A 27,596-nucleotide genomic window follows, 5' to 3' on the forward strand; every position below is an offset into this window, starting at 1 on the left:
CCTAATGGTTACATGTATCTTCTCAGCTTCCCAGAAAAGCTCCCCACTGAATATTTAGCAGCATTTAGGTCCACGAGAAGTTACTAACCTGATCGACCCCATCAATAAGAAAGGCTGATGTTGGTAGGTAGTCTGCAGTGTCAACATAGTATTTGATTGAGGGAAGGACAGTCAGGACAGGTGAAGTATAAGATTTCCTTTCTCGGATCAGATGAGTTTTCCTGTTCAAACAAACAAATATAAAGCTGCCTCAGTGACCTGCCCTTGTTGCAGCTCTCAGGGGTCTCTGTTGGAAAAAGTGTCACTTTTTGGTCAACTAGGCGTATAATTTCAATTGTGGTCAGGTTCTAATGCTGTCCTCACTGATTGACACATCTAAAACAGGGGAAAGCTGTTAGCCTGTTTTACTTTTCCCCTGCCCCCTGAAAGTTGGGAAGACTGGCTTAAGAGAAACCAAAGTTTCTTCCCAACTTCTCAATGTTGAACTTGGAGGATATTGTACACCAAACAAGAGTGAAGTTTTGCATCGTTGATTTGTTACAGCAGAGAGGTCATCATTTGGTCCATCATGCCTGTACCAGTTATTCAAACAAGCATCATAGGTACCAATTTCTTGCTCCGTCCCCATTCCTTGCACACTGCTGCAAGGCACTGTGGTTCAACACAGTAGTTTTGAAAAGTGTAAATTGCTAAACAATTTCTAAACATGGAAAGAAAAAAAATGATCGGCTCAAGGGAGATCTCTGATTTGAGAGTAAAGGTAAAGAATTTCAACTTTCTACTGATCTCCAGTATTCAGTTGATAGGACAAGAGTAAGGTTAAAATGATTTAAAGTATTTAAAATTGCTGTAAGTAAAATAACTTTATTATACTTTCAAGTGTGGGAGAGTAGTTTGGCCAAGTGCAGTGTCTAGTCTGTAGCATACAGGAATTTATACACCTACTGTGACTTAAGATAAGTCCATGAGCAGGAATGGTCACTGGCTGCACCACTTTGAGCCTCAGGTTGAAGAGCTCGAGCAGCTCGAGTCACTGAGGTGCACTTACAATGCAAATTGCTTCATAGACAGCACATTCAAAGAGACAGTTACACTACAATTTAGGGGCCAAAAGCAGGCAGGGAACAGGTGACTGTGAGGCAGTCTGAGAGAATGAAGCAGTTTGAGCAGGAGTTCTCAGAAATCACACTCACTAACTAGTTTTCCATTTGGAATATCAGTGGGGGTGCTAGATCCTTGCAGGAGTGCAGCAGGAATATCCGTGGCATCACAGGTGGTCCAGCTATACAGGAGGGGAAGAGGAAGAGTGGAAGGTCAGTAAAGAAAGTAGTTTCTTTGTTTAGGGAAATAGGCAGATGCCTGTTGACTGTCAACCAGAATCCATTTTGATTTGATGTCTCTCTGGTGATAGGAAAAGGGACATCACAGAATAGCAGCAGGGCTCTGCGTACAGAATGCACTGCCTGGAGGTTTAGTGGGGGCAGGTTCGACTGAGGCACTCAAGGCGGCATTGGGTGCTTTTTAAGTAAAAACAATATACTGAGTTGTGGGAAAAAGGCTGGAGCTTGGCCCTATGGTGAAACGCTTAGAGAGCCAGTGCTGACATTGGCCTGCTTCTGCAGGGCAACACTTCTGTCATTCTGTGAAATGGACACAAGAGGCTATGAAATGTGCTGATGGAAAGATGAAATGCGGCATTTTTAGGCAAATCACTATCAAAATTCTCAGCTTTCTTGCCTGGTTCCACCCCACCTTACTCAGAAATAACTCAATCCCTTATCCATCAAAAGACTCCTAACTTCAACCTTGAAAACATCAGTTTATATCCACCCATTGCTCAAATCCAGATTTCTACTCTCACTCTGACCATGCTTGACCTCACAAACATCTTCCTCCCCTACTTCCAGATTTTCATCCTAGCTAACCTCTAAGTCATCCATAATGCAGTTGCCAACTTTATTTTTTTTTCCGGTTCGTTTTTTTAATTTTATTAAACAAATAGTTGCCAACTTTATTTCCAACTTACCCATTACCTCATTGGTTGATCTTTCAACTCTAGCCTCTTATGTTACCTACCGGTCACCTTAAATTTGGTGTTTCTCCTTGTACTCTCCAAATTCCGTTTTTAACGATCATTTTAGTCATCTACCCTAACATTCCATTTGCACCCTGATATATGAAAAGCAACTTCCTAACAATTGTAAACCTGCTATATATGCAAACTCAGTCACTGAAAACGTCACCCCTGATTACAACTTCCATCTTAAGGAGCTTTTGACAGCATAATTTTGAGAACATTAAGTAGGATTTTTTTAAAAATACCCTCCTTTGCATACGTGATTGCAATATAAGAAAGAAAATAATTGATTCTGAACCCAATTAAAATACATACCTTGTGGTTACTTCAAGTCAATAAAATTTCACCAAAATTATCCTTAAAATTCAACCACATTTTTCATTTCAATTCGTTGATTTTAATACTACAACTAATTTTTTATTTTGCTATTGAGTTTAAAACGTTTAAACAAGTTTTCAATTGTAATTGCATAATAATATTCAAGACATTAATCATTAAAATATCTAATGGTTTCAGCAGAGACCCTTTCCTATGTTTTACAGAAATATAGCACATAGTGGGCGGCACGGTGGCACAGTGGTTAGCACTGCTGCCTCACAGCGCCTGAGACCCAGGTTCAATTCCCGACTCAGGTGACTGACTGTGTGGAGTTTGCACGTTCTCCCCGTGTCTGCGTGGGTTTCCTCCGGGTGCTCCGGTTTCCTCCCACAGTCCAAAGATGTGCGGGTCAGGTGAATTGGCTATGCTAAATTGCCCGTAGTGTTAGGTAAGGGATAAATGTAGGGGTATGGGTGGGTTTCGCTTTGGCGGGTCGGTGTGGACTTGTTGGGCCGAAGGGCCTGTTTCCACACTGTAAGTCTAATCTAATCTAATTGATAGTAGACTGCTCATAGTTCACTGTGTGAAAATCATTCTGAATTACAGTAGGCAATAGAATACTAACATGGAAGGATCAATGAGATTGTAAATCATTCCTCGTGAGGCATATGCACTTGGAAAGGAAGTCACCAAGAAGTATAATTCCCTTCGAGATGTTATTAAACAATGTTTAGGAAATAAGATTGATTATTGACAGAATTATGTAGTTGGTGACATGGATTTATTCATAAAGGCATTTGACATATTTGGTATCTAGCTTCTAAACCATTTGCTTCACATCAGTCTATGTACAAAACCTCAGGTACAATTGTGCCAGCCATTCAATGACTCAGGATTATCGAACTGCTCTATCATACACATGTACTGCTCTGCTCATTTTCCCAAAGTCAAAGGATTACTTTCACTATGTGCTTAACACAATCTTTTAAGAACTGTAAAGAATTATTTGGCAGCATACCGAGACTTGAAATGACCCTGCAGCAAATGATATCAGCATGCCACATTCAAATCAAATGTGCCTTTCATCTATACATTTTATGAACCAACAGTAAATCACTCACTTCATTTTTTTAGGGACAGGATATTTCTAATAATTCTAAGAGCTGATATTTGAAACCCAGTCCTTAAACCACTTGCGCGGACTGAATCCTACTCATCATCCTGAGTCTTTTGCATGAATGTCAGGTTTGGTTGAAACTGTAGGCAACAAATTAAAAAGCCAAATTTCCCAAGCAGTGGCTTGAGCACTGGTCTGCCACTCCACTTCTTCATTCTTACACGGCTCCAGTGCTCCACGTTTCTAACTTGGAATTCCAAATCAGGCCTATTGAAAAATGTGGGGTACACCAAACCTTAGAGTCTAACAGCACAATGCAGGATCACTGCTGTGGTTTAAGCCAAACCCTCTTTTTATAGATGGTGATTGCTGGTAGGGTGCCAGGTGGGGCTAGGGTACTAGGTTGGGACAAGGCTGGGTTCCAGCTGGGTGCGGAGCTAAGTTGTAAGGAAATGGGCTGGGTGTCAGGTTGGGGATAATGTACCAGGTTCATTGGGGAGGTGACAAGTAGGTTGGTGTTTAGTTAGGCACTGTGTTTGTGTTCACTAAAATCATAAGTAGAACATAAGGCAGACAGAAGGTAAACTTGAACATGAAATATTTTATTGTGCATCCTCTTAGCTCCACACTCAGTCATAGACTGCCCCCCCACTCAGCCACCCGCCCCCCCCCCGGTCCTGCCTCTGGGTCACCTGACCCACTCGCTTTTAAGAGAAAGTGAGGTCTGCAGATGCTGGAGACTCTCTTAAAGGGGCAACAGACACTCAACTACGTACATAAGGGGGCCAGGTAAATGGGCGAGGAGTAGGATACCAGATGGAAAAGAAAGTTGGGTGCCAGGTTGGCTTGAGTCTGAGTTTCAGTTGTTCAGCAGCTAAGATATCAGATGTCTAAGCGGGTCATCTGACTGGCCGGTTGATAAAGATGGTAGTGTGGGGGGGAATTGTGTTAGAGGGGCCAGCTCAGTGTGACAAGGTGGTAGTTAGGCCAGGGTGGGGAAAGGGTGGGGTTGGTTTGAGGGGGTGTTGAGATTATTGTGGTGCTAGAAAAGCACAGCAGGTCAGGCAGCATCCAAGGAGCAGGAAAATCAACATTTTGGGAAGGAGCCCTTCATCAGGGGACGGAGAGATAAAGTCGGAGGCTGGGGTGGTGGAGGAAGCTGATGGCTGGGAAGGCAGTAGGTGGATGCAGCTGGTGTTGATGGTCATAGGTCATTGGGGAGGGTGGAGCAAATAGGTGGGAAGGAAGATGGATAGGTAGAGCAGGTCAAGGGGGTGGTGCTGAGTTGGAGGGTTGGATCTGCAATGAGGTGGAGGGGAAAAAAAGGGAGATTTGGATACTAGTAAAGTTGATGCCATGTGACTGAAGGGTCCCAAGGGAGAAGATGAGGTATTCTTTCTCTAGTTGGCGGGTGGCTTGGATTTGGCAGTGGAGGCGGCACAGGACTTGCATGCCCTTGGTGAAGTGGGAGGGGGAGTTGAAGTGCTCAGCCACAGGGTGGTGGGGTTGTTTGGTGTGTGTTCCAAAGATGTTTTCTGAAATGTTTCGTGAGTTGGCATCATGTCTCCCTGATATAGAGGAGACCACATCGAGGGCAACGGACACAGTAGATGAGGTGCTTGGATGTGCAGGAAACTCTCTGCTGAATGTGAAAAGATTCTTTGGGGCCTTGGATGGAGGGGAGTAGAGAGATCTGCAGATGCGCTGGAGGACATATTTGATCTCCTCCACTTCCAACACCTTGAACCCAACCCTTCCAACCACAATGAGGATAGAACCCTCGGTCCTCACCGTCCACCCAACTAATCTCCGGATACAGCGCATTATCCCCTGCCATTTCTGCCACCTACAATCAGACCCCACCATCAGAGATATATTTCCCTCCCCACCCCTATCCATGTTACACAGAGGCTATTCCCTCCACCACTCCCTAATTGAGCCCACACCCACCAACAAACTGTTCCGCCCTCCAGAGTTGGCACCTTCCCTTGTCGCTGCAAGAGGTGTAAAACCTGCACCCACACCTCCCCCCTCACCTCCATTCAAGACTCTTTCACATATGGCACAGTTTTTCCCACACATCCAGACATCTCATCTACTACATCCGTTGCTCTCAATGTGGTCTCCTCTATATTGGGGAGACAGGACGCCAACTCACATAACATTTCAAGGAACATCTCAGGGATACACACACCAAACAACCCCACCGACCTGTGGCTGACCACTTCAACTCCCCCACCCACTCCACTAAGGACATGCAAGTCCTGGGCCTCATCCACCTCCACCTCCAAATGCAAACCACCGGAGAACTGGAGGAAGAATGCCTCATCTTCTATCTTGGGACCCTTCAACCACTCAGCATCAACATTGACAGTGAAACCAGTGAAGTCAATGACAAAATTCATTAAGTTTAGCATTCCATTCATTGGTTTTAGTTGAATTTTTGATGGCATTATATATTGTTCCACCAGAACCTTCCCTTCCACTCTCCTCACCAATATTCGCACACCACCTATTCTCAAATAACAAAATCTCTTGAATGTTAATCTGGTGACAATTAGAACTGAGTTTTTCAGACAAGCACAGTCATTTTGATTGACTTTTTAAAAGCATAAATACATTATTTTGCACATGCTTTATTACAGAAGTGTTCACCAGTTATTTGCAAAATATTTGTAGGTTTGTTATAAAATAAACTTGCCCTTATAAAGCATTAGCCATACGGTCATAGTGATGTACAGCACGGAAACAGACCCTTCGGTCTAACTTGTCCATGCCGACCTCTCTAACTGCTTTGTATTTGCATACCCATCAAGATTTTATAGCTTTCTAGCTAGAATTTTTATTTACCACTGCTGTATTGTGGAATGCTCTCCAAAACAATCTTGGTGAATGCCCCTCAATGAAGAAAATCTAGGCCTACTGGAAGGAGCAACCCTTCTGTCATTACTAGACCCTTTGCTGTTTGCTCTAGGTCATGTGATGAGATGAACTGATCATTCCTAAATCAGTGTTAAAAATAGTGTACTTTATTTAATATAAATCTCAGGAGCAGTTTCCTTACAGTGGGGTTAACAATAAAATAAAATGATTGCAAACCTTTCTTTCCCTTTTATTTGAGAGAGATTCCAAATATTTAAAAGTTTTGACAATGACTTTTGATTTCTATGAGCTGTACATGCGGAGTCCTCCAGTTCAAGATTTATTTGGCAGACTGTGATTCTTTATATATTGTCTCATCTTCTTCAATTTCGCTTCCTGAAGTTTATATCCAAGTCGGTAAATGGTGACAAAGTATTTGCAGCCTACAAAAGAAGGAACAAATTCAAAGCTTGGCTAAAGGCAGCTGGATGCAGACATAAATCCTTAATCCTGACAAAATAGTAACCAAGAGCTCCATTTTAATCAGTGAAGTGTGAGTGGTGGGGAAACGAAGTCAGGTTGGGGAGGGAAAACGAAGTCAGGTTGGGGAGGGAAAACGAAGTCAGGTTGGGGAGGGAAAACGAAGTCAGGTTGGGGAGGGAAAACGAAGTCAGGTTGGGGAGGGATGGTGTTGGGGAGGGATGGTGTTGGGGAGGGATGGTGTTTGGGGGTTTGGTGGAGGCTTGAGAAACGCTGTTAGTGACAGAGTTACTCCACAGTTGAAACTGCGCAACACTTGTAGGTTAAGGATTGGGGTGAGTTGCATATACAGAGGAACCTCGATTATCCGAACGAGGTGGGTGGGCACTGTTTCATTCAGATAATCAATTACCCAATTAATCAATTCAATGCCTTTCCTCTGGGGTTTGGAGTTTTCTATTAAGGCTGCTCCCTGTTCAGGAGACAATGCAGCAGCACACCGTGTGCGAGCCCCCATTAACCCCCCAACTCCGTCCACATCGACCCCAAGCACCTTCCCCCCCCGCCTGCCCCAACAACCCCATCCAACACCACCCCCAAATCCCCTCTGCCTGCCCCCCAAACCTCATCCACACAGCCCCAAACCCGCCAGCCCCCCAAACCTCGTCCACACAGCCCCAAAATCCCTCGCGCCTGCCACCCCAACCTCGTCCACACTGCCCTCAACCCCCCGCCTGCCCCCCAATCCCTTCCACGCCGCCTCCAAACTCCGCCAATCCTCGTCCACACCACCCCCACAACACCCCGCTTGACCCCCAACCTCGTCCACGATGCCTCCAAACACCCCCACCTGACCCCCAACCTCGTCCACACCACCCTCAAATCCCCCCAACCTCGTCCACGATGCCCCCAAACCCCCCCACCTGACCCCCAACCTCGTCCACACCACCCTCAAATCCCCCCAAATCTCGTCCACACCGCCCCCAAACCACCCCCTCCCGCCGCCCTCCAACCTCGTCCACACGGTTCAAACTCCCCTGCCTGACACCCAAACCTCATCCACAATGCCCCCAAAACCACCCCACTTGCCCCCCCAACCTCGTCCACACTGCCCCCAAACCCCACCCGACCCGCAAACCCCCCGCGCCTGCCCCCCAAACCTCGTCCACACCGCCCCCAAACCCCCCGCGCCTGCCCCCCAAACCTCATCCACACCGTCCTCAAACCCCCCCGCCTGCCCCCCAACCACTTCTACACCACCTCCAAACTCCCCCAACCCTGTCCACACTGCCCTCAAACCCCCCCGCCTGCCCCCCAACCCCATCCACACCATCCACAAACCACCCCTGCCAGTCCCCCCAATCCCGTACAATGCCGCCCTCTCAACCCGTCCAACGTCACCCTCCTCACCCCGACCAACAACGCCCCCCCGAATCCTGACCAACACCGCAGCCCCCAACCCACGTCCCTAACCAACGCCCCCCCCAACCCTGTCCAACGCCGCCCCAACATATCCCCCCAACCCTGTCCATAACCGCCCCCCCACTCCTGTCCAACACCACATCCCCCACCACAACACCGCCCCCTCAATCCTGTCCAGCCCTGCCCCCAACTCTGTCCAACACCGCCCCACTGCAACGTCCCCCTCAACCCTGTCCAACACACCCCAACTGTCCAACACCATCCCCCAATCCTGCCCAACACCGCCCCTCCCCACCCAGTCCCCCCCAACCCTGTCCAACACCGTCCCCCTCGACCCTGTCCAACACCGTCCCCCCCGACCCTGTCCCTCTCAACTCTGTCCAACACCACCCCCAAAACGCCCCCCACCTGCCCTCCAACCTCGTCCACACCGCCCCTAAACTCCCCTGCCTGCCACACAAACCTCATCCACACCGCCCCCAAAAATCTCCGCCTGCCCCCCCAATCCTCGTCCACACCGCCCCCAAAACCCCCCGCTTGCCTCCCAAACCTTGTCCACACTGCCCCCAAACCCCACCTGACCCCCAACCTCGTCCACACCGCCCCAAAACCCCCCGTGCCTGCCACCCCAACCTCGTCCATACAGCCCCCAAACCCCCCAACCCTGTCCACACAGCCCCCAAACCCCCGCCTGCCCCCCCAACCCCTTCCACACCGCCTCCAAACCCCCTCAATCCTCGTCCACACCGCCCCCAAAACCCCCCGCCTTCCCCCCAACCTCGTTCACACCGCCCTCAAACCCCCCGCCTGCCCCCCCAACCCTGTCCACACCGCCCCCAACCCCCTCCAACTCTGTCCAACGCCCCAAAACCCCCCCTTGACTACCCTCCAACCTCATCCACACCACCCCCAAACTCCCCTGCCTGCCTCCCAAACCTCATCCACACAGCCCCCAAATCCCCCCACCTGTCCCCCAATCATTGTCCACAATGCCCCCAAACCTCGTCCACACAGCCCCCAAATCCCCCCAACCCCTTCCACACCGCCTCCAAATCCCCACAACCCCGTCCAACACACCCCCAACCCTGTCCAAGACTGCCCCCCCAACCCCTCCGCCTGCCCCTGCAAGCCCGTCCAACACTGCCCCCAACCCCGACCAACAACGGCCCCCGAATCCTGACCAACACCGCACCCCCCCAACCCATGCCCCAAACCACCCCCCCAACCCAGGCCAACAACGCCCCAACTCTGTCCAACGCCGCCCCCCCCACCTCTGTCCAACACCGCCACCCCACCCCGTTCCCCGCCAAACATGTCCAACAGCACCACCCCACCCCAGCCCCACCCCCAACCCTGTCCAACACCGCCCCTCCCCACCCAGTCCCCCTCAACCCTGTCCAACACCGTCCCTCCCCAACCCTGTGTAACACCGTCCCCCCGACCCTGTCCAACACTGTCCCCAAACCCCCCCCGCCTGTCCCTCAATCCTTGTCCACAACGCCCCCAAAACCCCCTGCTTGCCCCCCAACTTCGTCCACACTGCCCCCAAACCTCCCCCCATCTGACCCCAATATATCCTCCCAACCCTGTCCATAACCGCCCCCCCCCACCCAGTTCCCCCCCAACCCCAACACCGCCCCCTCAATCCTGTCCAGCCCTGCCCTCAACTCTGTCCAACACAGCCCCACCGCCCCGGCCCCCTCAACCCTGTCCAACACCCCCCCCCAACTCTGTCCAACACTGCCCCTCCCCACCCAGTCCCCCCTCAGCCCTGTCCAACACCCCTCCCCCAACTGTCCAACACCGTCCCCCAACCCTTTCCAACTCCACCCCCACGACTTCATTTAACACCGCCCCTCCCCCCTCCCACCCAGTCCAACACCGACACCACCCCCCGCCTCCCTTCCCGGTCCAACGCCACCACCTCCCCCCCTTTCCCGGTCCAACGCCACCCCCCAACCCCCCCCCCCCAGTCCAACACCGTCCCCACAAACCCATCCAACACTGCCCCACCCCCCCAAACCAGTCCAACACCGCCCTGCCCGCCACCCTCAACCCTGTCCAACTCCACCTCCCCGACTGCATACAACACCGCCCCCACCCCTGTCCAACACCAGCCCCCCAACCGCGCCCCCCTCCCCTGTCATACACCGCCCCACCCTCAACTCTGTCCAACTCCCACCCCCCGACCACATCCAACACCGTCCCCCCACCCAACCCGGTCCAACACTGTCCCCTCACCCAAGTCCAACACCCCCCTCCCCCCGGGGCAGCCAGACAGGACATGAAGACTGCCGCTGCTGCCTTTTGGGAGGTGAGTCTCCAGATTGTGCGCGCACTCACATAGTCACCTTTTTACTGCAACGTTTTGACAGGCTTCACCTCTGCCCTGTACAGGACAATATTAGAGAGAGTATCTGGGGAAGGGGTGGGGGCTTACGGTACACGGCTGTATAGAATTCCAGGGAAAGTGTTGGGAGGGAGAGTGAGAGAGAGAGAGAGAAAGAGAGAGAGAGAGAGAGAGAGAAGTGTGAGAGAGAGAGAGAGAGAGAGAGAGAGAGAGAGAGAGAGAGAGAGAGAGAGAGTGTGAGAGAGAGAGAGAGAGAGAGAGAGAGAGAGAGAGAGAGAAACGAAGGAAGGGATGGATGGAGAGAGAGAGGAAAGTGTAAATTTGCTCATCAGACGTTTGAAGCTCCCAGCAGTGCTGTCACAAACATTTGAATGCCTTTAGGTGTCCAGTACAAAACAGTAGGTAAAGTTCAATGCACTCCCATTCCTGATAAACAAAATATGACCCATTATTGTCTTAAATCATACATGCCACAGGCTCCTATATCTCACTCCTAGCCAATGTTGAATTGCCTCAACTGGGCAGCAGCTGGGATTTCGACCTAATATTTAGGACCAGAGCCAGAAAGGCTCATCCAGCAATATCTGACAGAAGCACGTTTTTAGCTTTAGGGAAATTGATTAAACTTGAATATGCAAATTGTGGCATAGAATATGTTTCTTTTAGGAATGATGATACAATAACAATTCCTCAGGCAATCATAAGATGCACTAGTACAGCCAAAGTTGTATTTTCAAAGGAAGTGTGACAATTTGTTTCACTCAGCAAATGTTTCAAATGCTAATAAGTCTATGAGAACTTATCTCAAAGGTCTCAAAATGAGGGCCCAACCAACTCAAATCTTCTGCTGCTTAAGCATACTGCCTGCATGGTTTAAATCTCAGCTGCATGTACAGTTGTGAAGTACAGAGGTTTATTCAGGAGGATATTACGGCTTCTGTTCAAAATCCATGACCTGAACACTATGCTCTCTCAACTTTTCCCATTAGAAAACGTCTGCAGCTACAAGTTTTTGTGATTGTTAAGTCTTTGAGGTAATGCAGCATTTTAAAACACTTTATAAATATATTAAAAAACAAAATATGACACAGGTGCAAAAGACATTGTCAGGGCAAATGGCCAAAAACATTGCCTGTTGCTAGTTTTTGAGGAGGAAAGAGAGATTGAGAGTCAGAAGGAAGGAATTTCAGAGTTTAGGATCAAATCAGGCATTGCAACCAAATAATGAGATTGTTAAAATTACTCAATAGGCTATAATTACTGAGGTGCAGATACCTCGGTGGTTTGTGATGCTGGAGAAGAACACAGAGATAGGAAGGGAAGGAAAAAAGGGCAAGTTTTAAAATCAAAAGCGTTGAACTGGAAGCTGCTGACCCAACACGTCCAGAGGGTGGACGGATTTATTGCAATTTAGGATGCAGGCAGAGCTTCGGTTGACCTGAAGTTTCTGGAGAATAAAAAGTAAGTTTTCCCACTGTCCCTTTATAACTGTGGGATTGAATTTGCAAAGAAGTCTAATTCCACAAACAAGCGATTAGCTTAAGAGATACATTTTGATTTACCTTTCCCCATTAGGATTCCTGCAACCATTGCTTTCCTTGAAGCATAGCTCTCATTTTGTTCAAAATCCCTGTGTGCGCGAAATTTGCTGAAATGATATGCAGGCCACCAGTCTTGTCTGGACTCCCAATGCTCATGGATCCAGTCACAGTGACCCCTAATGGGACAGAAAATAATGGCACTGTAAAATAGACATTTTCGTTATCAATTTGATTTTCAAACTCCTGTGAGGAAGAATCCTCAGCTCACAGACTGGAGTACAGAATCTAAGCTGACACACTATTACTGCCACTACTGATACTTATACTGCAGCATTAAAATAGTTACTCATCCCAAAACCCTTCACAGGAGTCTCATGAGGCAGAATGTGGAACACAAGGAGATCTCTGGTTAGGCCAAAAGTGACAAAGGGATGGGAGATAATGAGTATCTTAAAGGAGGAAACAAAAACAAATGGCTGGGAAAAAGCAAAGCATGTCTGGCAGCACTTGCTGAGAGAAAGAATTAACGTTTTAGGTCCACTACCTTCCTTCAGAACGGAGGATGTGGATTGTGCAAGGCAGAGGTGGTTTTGGGGTGAGAATTTCAGAGTTCACAGGTTACAGTTTTGCATTTGAAGGCACAGCCACCGAGGTAAAACAATTAGAATTAATATTCAAAACGCCAGAATTAAACTATCACAGATACCTTGGATAGAGGCAAAACACCTGCAGATGCTGGAATCCAAAACGGACAAGCAGGACGCTGGAAGAACACAACAAGCCAGGCAGCATCAGGAGGAGAAATAGTTAAACCCGAAATGTTGACTCCTCCTCCTGACGCTACCTGGTTGCTCGGTTCTTGCAGGCGCCTGCTTGTCTACTACAGATATCTTGGGGGCTTGTGGTTTAATTGAGTAGACAGGGATAGTAATGGATGGGGCCATGGAGGGATTTGAAGCAATGAATGAGAATTTGAAAGGGGGTTTCAGTGAGCAGAGGGATAGAGACATCTGGTGCCAATAAGGAAAGGTGATCCAGGGATCTGGTGCCAATAAGGACACAAAGCTTTGGCGACATTAAGCTTTCAGAAAAGAGATTCTGGGAGGTTGGCCAGCAGTGTTTTGGAACAGCCTCAGTCTTGGTAGACTAAGATGGAACTGCAGCAGATGGAATAGAGACTGGATGCCAACAAAGCAATGTGATCATGTTGGACAATGAAAGAGTCGAGAGTGATACTGTTGCGGGAGAGCTGACTGTCCAAGTGAAAACTAATAGGGTTTTTGAGTGATTTTGCCAAAGGACAGCACATTGATAAGCAATAAGAAGCAGGATCAAAAATAGACCCAGGGGATTCCAAAGGTAATAAGAATGAATAAGTTGCAAGTAATTCACTGATTAGAATGAGAAAATGCAGCCACATCCAGCCCGACAAGCACATTGAGATATTAGAGGAAGATGGAGTAGTCGAACATATCAAAGGTCACATCTAATTCAAGACGACCGAAGAGGGAAAGATTACCTTTGTCACAGTCACTTAGGATGTCAGTTGTGACTCCGATAACAATTGCATTAGTATGGTGACAGAGAGAAAACCTGACGGAAAGGATTTAAGTATGGAGTTCCAGAGAAGGTACCAACTGATTTGGGGAGAAAATGGAGGTTGAAGATGGGATGTTCAGTGTTTGAGGAGATTGTAGTTTGCAATGACAGTGAGATCAAGAACCTGTCAATTCAAAAGTGAGGTGGTGATAACAGATTTGAAGGCAACATAGACAGTATTTGAGCAGCATTAAAAGGATCATCCCAAATGTGGAATTATAATAAACAATGGTGACAACTGTTTTAACATTTAAAAACAATCTACAGTTTAAAGAATGGAATTTACACAGTATTCTCCAGATTGCTACAACTGAATATTGGCCTTTTTGGACCAAAAGATTAATTTAAATCAGCCTGAAGGAAGTGTTCCTCTACATGGACTCAGATCCTTGAGAATTCTCTCTCAAAAGGTTCACTTGGCAGTTTCAATTGGAAGTGTACACACCCAAAAGGTAGAAAATTGGCTGTTTAAGCCATTCAAATTCCCAGTATGTCTGGTCAAGCTGTTTCTGAAGGTTTGAAATTTTTGCTAGTGTACCTCAGACACACTTAAAACAGTTATTTGCACACTCCTCAGGGAAGAGGGAATAAACTTTATGAAATTTCCCTGTCAGGCTACTCTGCAGTGTCCATTGTCGGACTAGCTATTTTAACTGTTGCCCTAACAGCTCAAAAAGATGAAAGATCCACCTCTTCCTGATGACAGGTGGGGATTAAGTCTAGCTTTGGTGTTGTTCTTAATTTACCTTAATTTAGATTCCCCTCTCTGTTTGCGCTGACCAGATTTGAACTCCCTTTCTCTACCGTTTCCCGTTCCTCTTGTGCACTCTTTCCTGGAATTATTTCCTCTTTTTCTCCTGGAGTTCCAGTTCTCATCATAGCTGTTCCAATCTTAATTTATCTGTCTCAGTGGTGTGAGTTTCCACCTTTTGCCATTTGCGTTTAAATAGCTTTTGGGTAGAATTTCATCTCTCAGCGCTTAGCTCCCTTTTTACTTGTACACAATGACAACGCCATCAATATTTTGCAAGGTACCTCATCCTGCTCTATGAAAGCATTAATATCAAGACATAGACATCTTAGCACCTCAGTATTACAGAACCAAAAAAATACATTCTACAGCTCCTTTTAACAGTTTTTGAAGCAACAATTGGATTCCTCAATCCAATTCTTCAAATAATCTTTGGAACGTACTGGTCCAGCCCATAAATTGGTAATGACCAAGGAGGGGTTAGGAGGGGCTCATCAGCTCCCCTATTTTGAGTTTTCAGTTCTGCTTTAAACACTTGCTAGCTTTCTGCTTCCCTGCAGCTGCAAAAAGAATTGCTTGATTTTAAAGCTGAAATCTTTTCTTCACCACTAACAGCCTGAAGGGACTTACAGCTAACAATCAATTATGTGATCAAGCATTTTATGGGAACGATTTCAATCCAGTTTGCACAATATCAGAAAAAAATCTATTTTTCTTTTCAGCACACAGCTATATCACATTTCATTTAAAACTTGGTTTACCGATTCAGAAATGAAGAAGCCAACAATAAGTTTTCTTGATGGAAAGAAAGAGGAATTTTATTGCTTACTAACACTGAGAAAAAATAAAATGCAACAGCAAGCACTCTCACATCCACACTCAGTTGCAAAGTTGAAAAAGTGGAGGACATCTAGCACAAGGAGGACAATGAAGAATATACAATTTGTGAAAAGTCCTTAGAACCCTTGCAATACCAGGTCCAACCCAAGAACCATGGCTGTTTAATTGTTGATTTGTATCCTCTACTAGTGCAAGATCAGTAGATAGCTTAGAGCTCTTAGTGAATGAATGAATTAATGTTTTACCAATTTACTTTTTCACAGCTATGGAGCTCTTAAGGGCGGATATTATAAAAAGGGAAAGAGACAGAAAACGTTTCAGTTCTATGCAAAAAAAAAATCGTTCTCCTTCCCTGTTCTGAGCCAAAGCTTCTACTTGAAATAGTGTTCCTCTGGGCATTCCCATATATGACTTCATTGCCTGCTCTCCCACCCATTCCCAAACAGGAATATGCAATATATGAAATGTCCACAAAGTGTAAATCAAACAGGAATACAGATGAGTGAATGGTTAGTCATTTTATCAGTCATGTTAATTTCACTTCACACAAAAAACAGCTTTTCCATGGTTTTGTGAATTGGCTCAAACTGTGGTCAGGTGATCACCATGGCATCTTAAGTCAATGCATTTTCCTTTTCAAAAGAAAAATAGTTCACAAGAGTTCTAGGCATTATGAATCAGATGATGGAAGTCAAAAATGAATTGTCTATTTTTACCACTACCTTAATAAGGTTGAGACATAAAAGAATCATTAAAACTGAATATTTGAGCCGTCCAGACTTGAAATGTTAGCTTGTTCTTTCTCCATGGATGCTACCTAACCCACAGCATTTGTTGTTTTCATTGTTTTAAACAAAGACTGAAATATGCAATTGTAAAATATTTTACAGCTTTCCTCTTATTGATTATATTCACTTGCAGAAAGTTGAAGACGGCGCTGGCAAGTTCCATAAACAATGATTGCAGGAATTGAAATTGCAAACATGGAAAAACTGTTGCAAAACTATATTTGATCCCTCCAGATCTTGTCTGCATTTATGCAGAAAGTTATAAACAACCCTTTAAAGTACCCCAAAAAAACACATCTTCACTCTGGTAACATAAAGCAACTATTTAAATAAGAATTTATACTTCAGTAATCTTGATATTGTGGTGTGAAAAACTGAGAACAGACAGAAAAAAATGAGTTAATCCTTCAAATGAACCTGTTATCCATAATACATTGATAAGAAATACATAGAACACATAATCTCTTTAAAAAATTCCAATTTTGCTTTAAAAACTTGCTGCTCTCAGGTTCTCCACAGTTCAGGAAAGCAATGCTAGAATTCAAAAGTAAAGACTCTCCTTGTTTATAGATTTCTTTAGACTATTAGAGCCAAACAGTCCATTATGCCATCAAACATTTTACAGGAATAATTTCAGTCCGGTTTGCACAACTTTTTTTCAATTAGAAAATAATCTTTAATTCAGTGTCTGAACAGACCACTCTTAAAAGGTCAAAAGGAGTAAAATTATTGAATAATCAGGGATGAAATGGCCTAGTGGCATTATCTCTAGATTATTGATCCAAAAACTCAGTTAATGCTCGGGGAACCCTGCTTCAAATCTAGCCACGGCGGATGGTGGAATTTGAATTCTACCTGGAGTTCAGAATATATTCATGACCATGGAACCATTCCAATTGCCCGGAAAAACCCATCTGATTCAGGAAAGGAAATCACCTTACCTGGTCTACATGTGACTCCAGGCCCACAGCAATGGGGTTGATTCTGAAATGGCAAAGCCAGCCATTCAGTTGTATCAATTGCTACAAAGTCTCAGCAAAGAAATGAAACCAAGCCAAACACCTGGCATCGAGCTAGTCAATGGAAATGACAATGGCAAATATTGCCCTGTCAACTCTGCAAAGTCCTCCTTACCAACATCTGGAGGCTAGTCACCCAGACCAGTGAAACAACAGCCTAACATTGGCTGTAAGTTATGATTCTGTGACTATGTCCCATATAGTATCCTCACCATTCATAGGTATGTCTTGCCCCACGAGCAGGACAGACCAAGCAGAGGTGGTATACAGTTGGAAGGGACCATAAGCTGTAGGAACAGAATTAGACCATTCAGCCCATCAAGCCTGTTCCACCATTTGATCATTGCTGATATGTTTCTCAAGGAGGAGAAAGTGAGGACTGCAGATGCTGGAGATCACGGCCGAAAATGTGTTGCTGGAAAAGCGCAGCAGGTCAGGCAGCATCCAAGGAGCAGGAGAATCGACGTTTCGGGCATGAGCCCTTCTTCAGGAAGAGCTCATTCCTGATGGGCTCATGCCCGAAATGTCGATTTCCTGCTCCTTGGATGCTGCCTGACCTGCTGCACTTTTCCAGCAACACATTTTCGGCTCCGATATGTTTCTCAACCCCATTCTCCTTGGAGTCTTTGATCCCGTGACTAAACAAGAGCATATCTATCTCTACCTTAAAGACACTCAATGACATGGCCTCCATAATTTTCTGTGGCAATGAATTCCACAGATTCACCACCTCCTCTTTGAAGACATTTCTCCTCATCTCAATTCTAAAAGGTTGTCCCTTCACCGAGGCTGTGCCTCCCCAGACCTAGTGTCTCCTACGAGTGGAAGCATCTTCTCAACGTCCATTCGATCCAGGATTCTCCGCTTCCTGAGAGTTTCAATCAAGTCCTTGCCCCTGGCCAGCCCCGCTCCCTCCCCCACCAAACCATGCTAAACTCCAGTGGGTACAGGCCAGAGTTCTCAACCGCTAGTTTGACAAGCTCTTCATGCCTAAGGCACATGCATGTGCCTTCCTAACTGCCAAGTGAACCTGCATTTTTAACTTAAGAGAATCTTGAGCTAGGACTCCGCTCCCAAATTCCACTACGTTTCAGATTTCCAAAGCCTTTCCACATTTATAAAATAGTCTATGCCTCTCTTCTTCCTACCAATCTGTATAACCTCACACTTTCCCACACTGTACTTCATCTGCTGTTTCTTTGCCACTCGTCCAAGTCCTTCTGCAACCTCCCTGCAGCTTCCAGTTGCCCTGGGAATCCTTAACATTGATTATAGTCCCGATGAAGTCTCGTGGTATCGGGTTAAACATGGGCAAGGAAACCTCCTGCTGATTAACACATAGCATGCTCTCTCAGCAGATGAATCAGTATTTCTCCATGTTTAACAACACTTAGGAGGAAGCACTGAGGATGGCAATGACGCAAAATGTATTTTTGGCGGGAGATTTCAATGTCCACCATCAACAGCACTACTGATCAAGCTGCTAAAGTCCTAAAAGATGTAGCTGCTAAACTGGGCCTGCAGCAGGTGTGAGGGAACCAACAACAGGGAAAAACATACTTGGCCTCATCCTCACTAACCTGCTGGTTGCAGATACAGCTGCATGACAGTAATGAGAAGAATGACCACCTCACAGAATTTGTGGAAACAAAGTTCCACCTCCACTGTGTTGAGTGGCACTATTATCGTTCTAAATGGGACAGATTTCAAACATATCTAGTAACTCAAGACTGAGCTTCCATGAGATGCTTTGGACAATCATCAGCAGCTGAATTGCACTTCAGCACAATCTGTAACCTCATGGTACAGCATATTTCCCACTGAACCATTGCCATCAAACCAGGGGATCAGTGCTGGTTCATTGGAGAGTGCAGGAGGGCATGCCAGGAGCAGCACCAGACATACCTAAAAATGAGGTGTTATGAGGTGTTGACCTGGTGAAATTACCAAACAGGATGGCTTGCACGCCGACCATCAAGCCATTGACAGAGCTAAGCGATGTCCACAACCAAGAGATCAGATTTAAGCTCTGCAGTCCACAAATACTTCCACCCTCCGTGATGGGAGAGCCCAGCACATCAGTGCAAAAGATAAGGCAGAGGCATTTCCAGCTATCCTCAGCCAGAAGTCGATGATCCATCTTGGCCTTCTCCAGTGGTCCTGCTGCGCTTTTCCAGCATGACGTTTTTAAACTCTGATCTGCAGTCCTCACTTTCTCCTTCTCCAGGGGTCCCCAGCATTAGATACCAACCTTCAGCCAATTCCATTCATTCCATGTGATATCAAGAAACGGTTGGAGGAATTGGATACTGCAAAGGTTATGGGGCTCTGATGATAGTCTGGAAAAAATACTAAAGGCTTGTGCTCCACAATCTGTTGCTCACTCAGCCAAGCTGTTTCAGTACATATTCAACAATGACATCTACCTGACAATGTGGAAAATTGCCCAGCTATGTCCTTACACAAAAAGTAGGGCAAATCCAACCCAGCAAATTATCATCCCATTAATCTACTCTCAGTTATTAGTAAAGTCACTATCAAGCAGCACCTGCTCAGCAATAACCTTCTCACTGTCTCACAGTGCCATTCAGCTCCTGACCGCATCACAGCCTTGGGTTCAAACAGAGACAAAAGAGCTGAATTCCAGAGATCAGAGGGGAATGGAAGCCCTTGATATCAAGGCCACATTCGATGGACAGTAGCATCAAGGAGATTTAGCAAAACTGGAGTCAATGCATATCAGGGCAAATTCTCCACAGGTTGTAGTTATACATGGTACAAAGGAAGATGATTGTGGCTGTTGGAGGTCAGTCACCTCAGCTCCAAGACATCTCTGTAGGAGTTCCTCAGTGTAGGTCCCAGACCCAACCATCTTCAGCTGCTTTATCAATGTCCTTTCCTCTACCATAAAGTCAGAAGTCGGCATGTTCACCAACGATTGCACAATGTTCAGTATCATTTGTGACATCTCAGACACTGAAGCAGTCCACATTTAAATGCAACAAGATTTGGGGAATAAACATGGCTTGGATTGACAAATGGCAAGTTATGTTCACACCACACAAATGCCAGACCAAGACCATCTCCAATAAGAGGCAAACTAACCACCAGCCCTTGACATTCAATGGAGTTACCATTGAACTGCACTCGCCATATAAATACTGTGGCTTCAACTCCACGCCAGAGGTTAGGAATCCTGCAGCGAATAATTCACTCTCCAAAGTCTGTTCACCATATAGAAGACGCAAGTCAGGAATGTGATGGAATCATCCCAAGTTGCCTGGCTGGGTTCAACCCCAACACAGCTCATGTAGCTTGGCACCATCCAGGGCAAAGCCATCCATTTGTGTGGCATCACATCCACTCCCTCCACCACTCACACTCAGTACACACTGCTGCTACTACCTACAAGATGCACTGCAGAAATTGATCAGAGATTCTTAGACAACCCCTTCCAAACTAATGACCACTTCCACCTAGAAGGACAAAGGCAGCAGATACAGGGGACCACCATCACCTGCAAGTTCCCCTCCATGCCTCCCACCGTCCTGACTTCGAAATATAGTGCTTAAGTGTCGCTGGGTCAAAATCCTGAAATTCCCTCCCTAAGTACATTTCAGTCAACCTACAGCACATGGACCACCACCTCCTTCTTAAGGGGAACTAGGGATGGACAAGAAATGTTGCCAAGCTAGCAGTGAGAACGTCCCACATGAGAACTGAAAACAGTGTACATACTCAGCTATAACTTTCTTCATCTGTTTTATTAAACATTTCCATACGTGGTAGTTTTCTTTCCATGTAGAAAAATCTAGAAGACAGAAGAGGACACCCAGTGCTTCCTTACGATGCTTCTTTTTTTCTGAAACCGAATGAGAAAATATGGATGAAGCTTCTGGTTTTAAGCGATAAGATTTTCTTTAATTAACTGAGTTCACAGATCAATGCTGTGGTCAGTAGTTAGTACTCTTGTATGAGTCAGACAAAGCGGTGCAAATCTTTCCTATAGCTATTTTCTAGCTGAAAATGTGTTGCTGGTTAAAGCACAGCAGGTCAGGCAGCATCCAAGGAACAGGAAATTCGACGTTTCGGGCCACAGCTCTTCATCAGGAATGAGGGCTTCCTTCCTGATGAAGGGCTCTGGCCCGAAACGTCGAATTTCCTGTTCCTTGGATGCTGCCTGACCTACTGTGCTTTAACCAGCAACACATTTTCAGTTCTGATCTCCAGCATCTGCAGACCTCACTTTTTACTCTATAGCTATTTTCTAATCAATCTGTTCACAGATGTCATGACAGACCTCTAGGGTAATTAGAACTTGAACCCAGGCCTCCTGGCTTGGAGGTAGGGACACCACCAATGTGCCTCAAGATCCTATTATGCACTTGCTTTTCAGCAAAAACAATATTTTCACTGAAGTACTTACTTGATTGAAGTAGTAGCGAGTGAAATTCTAACATCAGTTCATGGGAAGGAACCAGCTGATGCAAGATCTAAAGATTCAACAGAAACACTTCAGTAAATAGTGCAATGTCCTAAAAACGGGTACAATGGGATAGTACACATTTAATAAACAAATCCATCTCCATAAAATGATACACAATGTATTTCCAAAGCAGACGGGCACAAAATTAATAGATGCTGGTTACTATGAACAAACAGTGACATTATGAGCTTGTTAAAAGAGGCCTGCAGCCTGCAAAACAGGCTACTTGTACCCAACGTTGGTGTGTACACGTGCTGACTGGTCAGCAGTCACGGATATGTATTTTCACTCTGCTTTCAGATACTGGCTTCTGGGAAGAACTTGCATTTTTCATAAAACATTAAAGAAGAAAATCAAGTGAAATTTATTAATTGTCACAGAAGAAAACCGACGATTTTTAACAGTGTAATAAATTTTACAGTTGGAACAGAAGCTAAACCATAACAAGATGATTGAGAATATGGCTCATCAAGAGGTGCAGTTTCTACAAATGCCCTCTGCGCTTCTGCTCAAAAATAACCAGGACGAGATGGAGGAGCTCCAGCAAACGATCCTTGGAAAGTAAAGGCAGATCAGATCTTTGACCACATAAGTGATCCACAAGCTTCCACTAGATCTTGGACCTCCAGCCTTAAACTGAACGCCCAAGTCTTAACAGCCACACCAGCCATGCCTGAGTGAGTAGAACTTTTAGCTTGGAGTCACAACACATTCACTCCAGGGCTTGTGTTTAAACAAAAAATCTAAGCTAATACACCAGAGGGAATACTGTCATGTTGGGAGTATCATTTTTCAGATAACATGTTAGGACACAGTTCCTTCTTGGTGGAGACACATAGAAGACCCCACTGCACGGATTTGAAGAGGAACACGGGAGTTCTCCACAATGCCCCAGCCCATATATTCCTCTCAAGCAGCATCACAAAGCAAAGCTTTAACAAAGCTGTTCTTTCCAATACAGTAAACGCTTTCTAAAACAAAAAGTTGTTAGCTAATCTGTACAAAATAATGAGTCAAAATAAAGAGTTTATGAATTTTTCAGTTTGTTCCAAGATTGTAATGTGTGTTGGCCTTGTTCCACCTCAGCCCCTGGCCTGAGATCTAGGCTCAGTCACAATATTGGGAAGTGACTGGTTATTTAGGCTTGAGCAACACCCCCACAAAGCTCAACCAGTCAGCACAAGTGAACAGTGAAGCAGACAGTTATTTTGCCTCCTCTATGATGGATTAACCACCAGGATGCCTCCACGTGCAGAAAGCAGACCAGAGCAAATGGATGAGGACAGACAATTGCAAAGCAGCTTAAGGCAACAGCTGTTAATTCACCAGATATGTCTGCTATTCCATGCAGCAAAACAACCAAAAAAAAGCCGACTAAAAATAAAGTCTTTAAAGTTTGCAGTGAAGTGCCACATACAGAGAAGTCCAGGAACATGAACCAGCCAGCTGTAATGTACATACAAATTCAATACACCTCCAATTGGTGCAACAGAGGCAAATATGGTCTTTGCAGTGAAGAGGAGAACAATGTAATAAATGCTGTAATCCAAGCAAATGAAGTAAATCAGACCCTTCTCGCAATATTCAGACAAGTGAATCTTACCCTCAGTACTTTGATCAGTTTTTTAGCCGAGGTATTGTGTTTTTTCAGGAACTCGTACAAATATACATGAGCATTTGGGTTTGGTGGAAATCTGCTATTATAAGCATAATTGTCTAACACGGCCAGTGCTTCTTCAAAACCATCGTAGAAATCAAGGAGCTGAAATCAAAAACAATATAAGTTATCAACATTTACAAGTTATCAACATTTACAAGGGGGGCAATGGAGATATTCAAATTAATTGCAGGCAAAAGTATATTTTCTGCTGGTTCTCATCGGTGACTGTTTTGGAAGGGGAAGCTTCAACCAACTAGCTAGTTAATCATTCTGCAGCTTCCACACACTTGAAAGTAACAAAATATTAACAGCCTCAGCAGTCAGCTGTCAGGATATCTTAGCAATGACATTTCGAGGGAAACATTCAAAGGCTTTGGAAGACCTTATGGAGGCTGGTGTCCGGTCACCAAGCCACCCTTTATTTACCTGTGCTCAGTACATGGACTCTGACCAGCTAGGACAGAGCCAGTCTGAAGACTGATTCTGCAATCACTGATAAAGTTACACTGGTATCAACCTCCAGTAAAACCAGATGACCATTTAACCAGATGTCTATTTTGATTGGTTCTGATTTGGACATTGCCAAGCAGTTTAAACATTCCAAACCACATGTAGGTAGACTTTCCAGAACATGCACACACCAATATACCAGCCTCTACAGAGTTATTTCAAGCATAGTGATCTGAAACTGGGACTATTATCCAACAATTAGCAGCTGGGATTTCTCGCATTAACATTAAAAAAAACAGACCATGCACCTCCACCTAAGGGGTTACAAAATACAAGGAATAACAAATGTTTTTCTCTTGAACCTTTTATTGCTGACACAGAGACATCATCTATTTCAGCTGTAAATGCTAAACAATAGTTCCTACTGATGATTGAATGCAATCAGCACATTGAGTTAGGGATGCATATTCCATGCTGATTTCGGAGATGTTTACACCCACAAGCACGACTTTTCACAAAACCAGAGAATCCTGCAGACAGCCCTTGGCCCAAGTTAAAAGAAAATTATTAATTGATCCCAAATGGCCTAAAACACAGAGGAAACATCTCTCAAGCTGGGCTACAAAGAACAGGACTCAGAGAACGCAGAATGACGATGTATAAATTCAGTAAACTATTCACTTGCTGTATGCAAGTCAGAAAGCACCCTCCAGTGGGCACATATATGGAAAATTTATGTTCAAAACACAAGAATCTCGCCACAAGTAAAAATTATGGACAAATGAAAAACAGTGAAGCAAAATTCAGTTACCCTATTACTCCACTTCAGTCAGTATTTAATATATTTGCTCCATTGGCAATTTAACAGATTTCTTCAACCATGGTCTGCAAGACCTTCTGTTCAACGTTCTGATACCTACTCCCCAACATATTTCAGAAAGAATTATGTAAATAGCTAAAAGTTGCAGCACCAATTTCCCAAGCACGCACTCAGGCTGCGAACATGGCAGCAAACCCAACAAAGAACTTGCGTTTATTTAAGATCTTTCAGGGCATTCCTAATCACTTCACCCTTCAAATAAGTACGTTTTGATGTACGATCATTGCTATAATATAGGTACACACAAGAAGGTCTCATATTATACAATGAGACAAATCACCAAATCACGTGAGGGCACTGACTGCGGATAAATATTGATCAAAGTACCGAAGAGCTCCCATGTGCTTCCAGCAATTGTGTCACAGAAGCTTAGCGGCGACCATACCTTACTGAAATGTTTTATACAAAAGACAGCAATAGTGCAGCACTCATAAAGGAACTATAACGAGGAAGAGCCTAGATAATGTGCTCATCTCTTTGGAATGGGACTTGAATCTTTAAACCTATTACTGTGAAGTTATTGTCCCAGCACTCCAACTGTTGTGCTTCGAACCAATAAGAAAGGAACACTGTGGCAGTATTAAGCTCCTTGCAAAAACTAGTTAGTAACAGGGAGAATATTGAAGTTTTAAAGCATTTTGTGTTAAGTACCTAGAGGTACTGAAACTTACATTTACATAACTGAGTATGAAGGGATCCCAAACACCAGGATTTTCTACAGCATCACGTAGACCAATGGAGGCTTGTCGGAAATAGTTGTGCATCTCTTGCGCTCTGCCCGAATTGATTTCGGCATCACCTGGTTTTAGAGTACAAAGTTTTACTTCTTGTAAAAAGTACAAAACCTTACATTCATCCTACGTACTGCATCTTCAAATGCCAAGTGTCTTAAGGTGTTTCTCAGGAGCACAGTAAGACAAAACCAAGAGTGGGTCATAGAAAGACACTCTTTGCATGTAGATAGAAAGTGAGGACTGCAGATGCTGGAGATCAGAGTTAGAAAGTGTTATGAGCGCTACAGGCCAGGCAGCATCCGTAGAGCAGGAGAGTCGACATCTCGAGCATAAGCTCTTCATCAGGAATGACATTCCTCGGAAGCTGCCTGACCTTCAGTGCTTTTCCAGCACCACACGTTTTGACTTTGCATGTTGGTGCCAAAGAGAAACATGGAGCAATCAAGGCCGGATTTCTGAAGCCTTGCAAAGATAAAAGGACAGGAAGCAAAAGTAGTGCTAGCAATTCTGGCTCTAACTGCACAAGCAGCAGTAACAAAACAAATTTTACTGTGTTACATTATAGAGGGGAGATGCTGCAAGAGAACAGGGAAGCCAAAACATCAGGGACAACTGAAAGGATAAGGGGCACAAGGAAAGCTGGTGTATCATGGACACAGTCAAAGAATCAAATGACGATTGTTTCAAAGCTGAAGCAAGGGCTGAAATTCAACTCAAAGATTTCACCATGAGGTATTTTCAGCTCTTTGGAAAAAGTGAAAACTAGTTTTTAGCAAAATGTGCAGTACAATACTAAAAATTAAAGTCACATAAGTGGTCACAGATAGAGAGGAAAGCAGGCATTTTACAGTGGGAGACGTGGAATGGGGAGGGGCAGGATTTTAACCCTGGCACAAGCACATTTTGTTGTGTGGTGTGTTCATCAATCTCAAACCTGAACTCAAAGCTGTCCACTGCCCACTTCTAGAGGAAAGATGACTGGAAGCATATCCATCTTCTTGGGGGCAAATTAGATTCATAGAACCCCTACAGTGCAGAAAGAGGCTGTTTGGTCCATCAGGTCATGTAGCAACTCTCTGAAGAACATCCCAGCCAAATTCAACATCGTCATCCTGCATTTAGTAAGACTAATCCACCTAATTTGCACATCCCTGGGCACTATGGGGCAATTTAGCCTGGCCAATCCACCTAACCCGCACACCTTTGGATTGTGGGAGGAAAATGCAGCTTCCAAAGAACATGAACACAAAATTCTGGCTCCAACTGCACAGGCAGACACGGGGAGAACACTCAAATTCCACACTGTCACCCAAGGTTGAAATCGAACCTGGCTCTCTGGCATGGTGAGGCAGCAGTGCTAACCACTGAGCCACTGTGCTGCGCAAGTTGCTTGACCCAGCAGGCAAGTGTCAAACCTCACATGGGCTAAGAGGAGCAGGAGCATTCCTTTCCTGAGATGCCAGCAAACTGCTTTCACAATTGGCCAACACCATCCTGCATAAGGTACCCGTGCCTGATTGCATAACTGCCCTGCACATGCACAAACACGCAATTCAAGCAGGATGCTAAGAATAGCAGTGCACATTAAGACTCCACAATAAGCATTTACCTTGTTCATGAAGAGCACTATTCTTTTTAACCCATGTATAATAGTCAAGCAATGACCTATAACCCTGAATGAGTTTCAGCACTTTTTGCTGAGCTGCAGAATTTTCACCATATCGCCATGTTTCAGCTAGAGACAATTCCCTGTAGGCTTCCTCCATCTTTCCATTGCACAGCAGGTGAATAGCATGCTCCAAGCAGATCTTGGGGAACAGAGAGAAGAGGGGAGATTCTAGTTTACTTGATGCTGCAAGTTAGGCTTTTTAAACATTTACACAAGCACATTTCACTGGGTAGCCACATCATTCCCATACTGCACCATGAAGGGTAAGATCTGTTCAGATTCATGATAAAGTAACTGATCTCTGGCAAGTAATCATAATGGGTACCAACGGTGGGTTAAATCGTTTAGTACTTATTGAATCCAAATTCTATAAAAACGAACCCAGAAAGGAATCCTTTTTTTAAAAAAGATTCAAACAAATTACAACGAGATAATAATGTCTCAGAACTTGTCCGTAATACACACAACATACAAGGGTAACAGGTGATACGAATATCTTGGTGAACTATACGTCGGTAATTCCAAAAAAATATATTTTAAGAAGAAAAAGACG

The 27,596-nt window shown here is 45.0% G+C and overlaps 1 protein-coding gene across 3 annotated transcripts in view; it reads right to left on the reverse strand.

Annotated features, from left to right (window-relative positions):
* Positions 1–6,164: 6,164 nt before the first annotated feature.
* Positions 6,165–27,596, reverse strand: part of taf1a (TATA box binding protein (TBP)-associated factor, RNA polymerase I, A) — a 38,176-nt gene continuing 16,744 nt past the window's right edge. For 2 of the 3 annotated variants that reach the window (XM_060830921.1, XM_060830922.1), the window contains exons 5-11: positions 26,984–27,182; positions 25,312–25,439; positions 23,254–23,412; positions 21,591–21,657; positions 20,903–21,026; positions 12,189–12,343; positions 6,167–6,817 (exon numbers count right to left, since the gene is read on the reverse strand). In XM_060830921.1, coding sequence (XP_060686904.1) covers positions 6,708–6,817; positions 12,189–12,343; positions 20,903–21,026; positions 21,591–21,657; positions 23,254–23,412; positions 25,312–25,439; positions 26,984–27,182 — 942 coding nt within the window. In that variant the 3' untranslated portion in view covers positions 6,167–6,707. Of the gene's footprint in view, positions 6,818–12,188; positions 12,344–20,902; positions 21,027–21,590; positions 21,658–23,253; positions 23,413–25,311; positions 25,440–26,983; positions 27,183–27,596 lie in introns of all 3 variants that reach the window. The other variant, XM_060830923.1, reaches the window with a different exon arrangement.

This window comes from Hemiscyllium ocellatum, chromosome 10 (genome assembly GCF_020745735.1).
Source record: "Hemiscyllium ocellatum isolate sHemOce1 chromosome 10, sHemOce1.pat.X.cur, whole genome shotgun sequence".
In the NCBI taxonomy this organism is placed as follows: Eukaryota; Metazoa; Chordata; class Chondrichthyes; order Orectolobiformes; family Hemiscylliidae; genus Hemiscyllium; species Hemiscyllium ocellatum.